Below are 6,000 nucleotides of genomic sequence, written 5' to 3' on the forward strand. Positions count from 1 at the left end.
TTTGGTTGTTTTTATGAGTTCATTTAGATATCCGAGTACATTTTGTTTTTCTTAAGATAAATTAAGCATGAGCTGGAATTTTTTTTTTCCCATTAAGGCTTCACGTGCCCAGATACTGGACAAAGCAACAGAGTATATACAGTATATGAGAAGAAAAAATCACACACACCAGCAAGACATTGATGATCTAAAGAGACAGAATGCTCTGTTAGAACAACAAGGTAAGAACAATTTGTTTTAAGTTAATGTTAATGGTGTTCTAGTGCTTATCTCTTTTCGCAGACACCTTGCAAAGTGTTAATTAGTTTAATAGTACTTTACTAAGAATTTTAAACGTGGCTATAATTATGAGATGGGCGATCATGCATATATAATCTAATTGCAGGTCTTTTATATGGCTATTAGAGATGAACAAAAATGAGTTTTCTTTGTAAAAACATTGCAGGGAAAAATCTTGACCATTTTGGCAAAATGCATTTGAGTCGACAAGGCGAAATTAAAGCAGAGTCCTGGGTAGAAAGTTATTACAAAGGTCATGACTTACCGTCCAGCAACTTCTCCATGTTTTTGTTTCCGATAGAGGTGTTCCCTCACTGAGAAATGCCCACATAAATAAGTTGGAAGAACAGTTGTTCTCTTTATTTCTAATTAGTATAAATGCGAACATGGCATATTGTAACTATTGAACGTATTGTAACCATTGCCCACTTATTTCCATTTTCTTGCCTATATTTTGTAATGATTGCCCATTTGTTGCCTTCTCATTGTCATGATTATGTGCCTGTGTATTTTTACAATTGCCTCAGCTGCAATACTATTCCACAGTATGCAGCTGCCCTCAGTAACACCCCTTTTTATCCACAAAATGTCCTCCGTCTTCCTAAATACGTGGGGGTGTCATGATGTCACTATGACACCCTTCATTCGCAATGTACTAGTGCAGAGCGTGGCTTTGACGACAAATCAGCACCACTTTCTGTATCAGTATGGACCTCGCAGCCCAGAGAAGAGCGAAAGATAGAGGACCCTGCAGCATCACATGACTGGCCTATAGACTTCTGGAAAAAAAAAAAGTATTTCAAACACCATCTCTAAGCATGCTAACATGTATGGGTCACAGCAATAAACTGATTTACATTTGTTCCTGCACCAGAATCCCCACCCCCAAATAAATGTGAGAATTTATCCTGCTTGATATGCAAGAAAGTCTTTTTATCTTTATTATCTTAGATCCTCCAGATTTCTCCGTACAGGTGGCTTTTGAAAACCTCAATGTGTGCTGAGTAATATTATTATCTTGTCCTGCAGTTCGTGCTCTGGAGAAAGCAAAATCGAACTCTCGGCTTCAGTCTAGCTATTCTTCATCTGACAGCAGCCTTTACACCAATCCCAATGGCAGCGCCATATCAGCCTTTGATGGAGGATCTGATTCCAGCTCAGAGTCTGAACCTGAAGAGACCCAAAGCAGAAAGAAACTACGGATGGAAGCAAGTTGAGCAAAAGAAGCAATAAAGCGAACATCCTATACCCAGCTTAACTTCTTTAGCCCCTTCTTAACTCTTAATTAGGCCCTTCTTGGCTCTTTTAAGGACTTTCCCCCCTCCCCTGTTATCTTTAGGTTATTGGACTCTGTTTGATTTCTCGTTTCGCAATGTCATTGTTCCCCTCTTCACGCTGTATTAAAATATTAAGGAAACATCCAAAGGCTTGCAAGGGAAAAATTCTGTGCAAGTAAAACATGGCGCTGTACTGGAGTGCAGCCTTCTTGACGACGATTCGCAGTCATATTCGTCTATAAAATCATTTTTAACTGCATTGCGGTATTGTGTTTCCTTTTTTGTGTTTTTTTTTTTTTGTTTTTGTTTTTTTTTAAGCTTATTTTACATGTTATAGATTGAAAACCCTTTGTTCATTTGTTAACAAACTCTGTCTTGCCATCAAACTGGTTCTCTAGTTATGAGAATGCATATATGTATACAGCTCCCATTTTAGGTAAGTGTAACCCATGAATTGTCTATGAATATGTTGCATACATCTGATCATTTCTGTATCAGCTTTCTGGCATGAATAACTGTCACGAGGCACATCTCTAAACTTGGGCCACAATATAATCTGTTTGCACAATCTTTTTAAATTTTCCGAAATTGTGATGTCTTGCCTAAATGGCCCTCATAATACATAGTTAATAGTAAATCCAAAGTAGATTGTATAGAGTATAGAACGTTTTAATGTGAAGTTTTTTTTATTCAAAATGTCAAAAAAATGTAATCATAATTCTGCTTTAATAGTATATACTTAGGATGACAACACTCACTCACCCTACTTTATCATAACAGCAGAAACAGGATAATACTATAGGATTCTGCCCCTCTGCTCTTGTCTATAACATAAGGGAATGTGGTTCTCTTGTTCTCAGAGATAGCCATGTAGTTAATAAGACTCTGCACAGGCAGAGAGCGCAAGACGTTTTCCACTAATATGATTTCTGGCAAGGTCAAACGGTATTTTTTGCAACTATCAAACACTCTTTCAATTGAATATTTAATGCAGAACTCTGGGCAAAATTCTTATTAACCCTGTGCAGTTTGGCTACCTCCACACTTCAAGGGTTAGTTGCTTGTTTTCATCTAGTGACTAAAATAGTTATACTCGCCTGATCCTCTGAGCTGGCTTGCTCTTAGACTGGTCCTTCCAGCCTTGCTCCCCCTCCACTGCAGTGGTCTATAGACCCTGGAGTCATCATGTCAAATTCAATGTGTATAGGATGTGAGAATGCCAAGTGACATACTATCACTGCAGCGTAGGAGGAGAGAGGCGGGAAGGAGCGCTGAGACAGCCAGCCGGCTCTGAGGATCGGGCGAGTATTACTTTTTTAAATTTGAATCCCCAGATGAAAATTTGTAGTGCGGGGGTTAATAAAAATGTTGCCTGAAGTTTTTTTTCTTTAAAAATGCTAAGGGGAGTGTATTCCTCCTCCTCCTTTTTGTTTTTCCCCCTTTTTTTTACCTATTTTCTCTTTTCTGTCACCCTTTTTTATTTTCTCGCCTTTGTTTTCCACTTTATTCCCCTCTCGTTTATTTTATTTTCCAGTTGATCCACTGGTGAATTTTCTTTTCTTTTTTTTTCTGTGCTTTTCTATTCTTTTTTTGTCTCTTGCTCCCTTCTCCGTTCCTTTTCTCCCGGGCTCCCCTACTCTTTAACCCTCATCACATTAGCTCCCCAAAGCCATTATATTTTCTTGAAAAATTTCTAACTCCACCAATGTCTTCTCAGCTCCATTACATAACTAATTTACCGGTCTATGTCAAAGATCTCGTTATCTCCTAGAAACTATATATATAGATAGATAGATATCTACCTAGATAGATCTATAGCTTATTAGAATCAAACCTTTACAAGTTGTCATCTCCATCTTCTCTTCTTAGGGCTTGTTCACGCCAAATCCGGACCAGATCTGCATTCGTTTTTGCATGTGCACTGCGTTTTGACATGTTCCAGGCCATGTTTTTTTTTTTTGTTTTGTTTTAGCCTAAAATGGGCGTTTGCATACAAGTTGATGCATTTGCAAGCGTTTTGGTGCGTGCCAGAGCAGAAAAAAAATAGGACATGCTGCAGTTTTTCCACATGCTCTAGAACTGAACACTGTGGTGTTAACTAGAGCCCAAAATACCATTTGGAATGCATTTTTGATGCGTTCTGTAACTGCTCTGTTCCGCACTTGGTGTGAACAAGCCCTGAATGTTTTACATACAGCTGTTTGTATTTTGGTGTATTTTGTTAAATAAACAAGTTGAAAAAAATAAATAAAAGAAAAGGGACCAAAGTTCATTGTTAGGGTTTACATACCTTTTTAAGCCGGCCACATGTGTTGCTTACTGCTTGTATCTTCTTAAAGGTGCCAGATGGAAATTTGTATGTGATAGAAAACAAGTCTGTTCAGTTTGTAAACGATCACTATGGCCATTGCACTACACAGTTGTTGGTAAATCTAAAAAAAGATTGTATTATCATATTGTATAGTAAATAGTCGGCTTTAGATTACAAACAACTATGTAATGTAAAGGCCTATGTAATATATGTTTTAATTGTTATCCAGTCAGGCTCACGTTGTATATTTGTAAATTAATAGTAGGTAGCTCTTTATAGGATTGTACAGATTATAACTTGTTTGGCCAGGTTTAGGAATGTGTCTTGTAGTAATTATTTATGTCGGAGATGTCATGCCTGGCACCAGATGACAATAGTTACTGGAAATTAGAAATGTGTATTGTTATGTCCACCCACAATGAAGTTGTGGCCAATTCACTATAGGACTATGTCAGTAATAAGAGCATCTGCGGCACCAGTGATGCTTGGGGTGGTTTTTCTATAAATTATCTGACCACTCTCATAGAATCTAACAAGTCTATTCACAAAAGTGAGAAGGGTTTGGAGAAGGCAGGAGAAGTGAACAATCTAGGACAACATAGTTGATTTGGAAAAATTAGCCAATTCAGCTCACTCTCCGGTTCAGCTGTGTTGTCCTAGATTGTCCACTTCTCCAAACTCTTCGCCCTGTTGTGAATAACCTTGTAAATATTTCAAATGACTATTCAACAAGTGCATTTTGCACATCTTGACCAACTTAAAAAACGGAGAAACAGTTGTATGGATTTTTCTTTGTGAATGTTTCTGTATGTAGTTGCCAAATGCATTTTGTCCTTTTATGGGTGAGCCAGCAGTCTCCTATGAAATAAGCACACAAAATAAACTGGAATTTTTTTTATATTTGAAGAGAAGTTTACATAACGTTTCTGCAGAATATTTCATATGGTTTTCATGGCAGGATATACAAGTCAACAGAGACAATTTATTTTCATGGATAGATATTATTATGTGTTTTATTATATATTTCCAAGTTCGTTCGTTCCAAGTACCAAGTTCGTTGTACGTTCCAAGTACAGTAAACTGTTATCCAGTATTCATCTAACCAGAAAAAAAAATATCCCCTTTTGTATTCACTGTTCTTTGGCTTGTATTATCCTGGAAATGATCATGTGCCTATTTGTCTTCATTTGTTTTAAGTGTGTCTATTTGCTTTTGATTACTGCGTTTCAATACTAATATGAAGTCAATACAGAGTTTGTTATTGTATGGGGTAAGGCATTAGTTAGACCTATTTTAATACCTCTCAAGCAACCAGAAACTACATTTATCCGGATCCTACCAATCCCCGTGGATGCCAGATAAGGGGGAGTTTACTGTATTTTTTTTTTTTTTCCCCTCCTTTATGGTGGATGGAGTTTGTACAACACGGGCTAGAGTTCATACAGAGCTCTTTAAGAGTGCCGGACAAAAATGTTTGAAGCCAGTAATTGAATCCTAATCAGAATAAATAATCGAGTAGCTTGTTTTAGATCTTAGTTTGCACACATTCATTCTATTTTTACAAGCAGTTTTGAGGCAAATTCAATACAAACGCTCACTCACATGCTATTACTAAATGGCCCCTATTCAAATGTACTACAGGATGTAGGTAGAACAACATCTTATAAACTTTTCGAGAATGAAGTTAAGGTAGAACTTGGCTCAAACAAAAGAATACGTTACTATTTTTTAAAAGTGGTAACTTAATTCTTTGTTTATCCCACACCCTTTCCGCCAGTCGTATCTCTGGGCAAAAAAAAAAAAAACCTATAAATTTTGAAATATTTTCGAAAAACACTGCAAATACCTGTAGATCCTGCCACATATTTGGTATGTTTACTAGCTTCTGTATTTAGCCTACAATGCTGCCTCTGCGCACTTAAGTACCAAAACCTGGGTTCTTTCCTGCTGTACTATAGAGCACCTCCTTCTCTTTTGCATTATTTAAACAGTGAGATCCTTGGAAAATAACTGCTTTGCATGGACTTCATTTTTACCCTACTCACACCCTATAGATTTGGTTAAGGCTGCCTACATATACCCTGAATATATGAACTTACATTAACAGTAGAAAAAAACAAAAAAAAAACTTTT

The 6,000-nt window shown here is 37.0% G+C and overlaps 1 protein-coding gene across 2 annotated transcripts in view; it reads left to right on the plus strand.

The window, feature by feature from the left end:
- MAX (MYC associated factor X) overlaps positions 1-1,815 on the plus strand; it is a 35,599-nt gene extending 33,784 nt beyond the window's left edge. For both annotated transcript variants that reach the window (XM_018573572.1, XM_018573573.1), the window contains 2 exons: positions 98-221; positions 1,309-1,815. In XM_018573572.1, coding sequence (XP_018429074.1) covers positions 98-221; positions 1,309-1,496 — 312 coding nt within the window. In that variant the 3' untranslated portion in view covers positions 1,497-1,815. The remainder of the gene's footprint in view (positions 1-97; positions 222-1,308) is intronic.
- Positions 1,816-6,000: the final 4,185 nt, after the last annotated feature.

Source organism: Nanorana parkeri, unplaced genomic scaffold, assembly GCF_000935625.1.
Source record: "Nanorana parkeri isolate BGI_ZX_2015 unplaced genomic scaffold, ASM93562v1 scaffold2431, whole genome shotgun sequence".
Lineage (NCBI taxonomy): Eukaryota > Metazoa > Chordata > Amphibia > Anura > Dicroglossidae > Nanorana > Nanorana parkeri.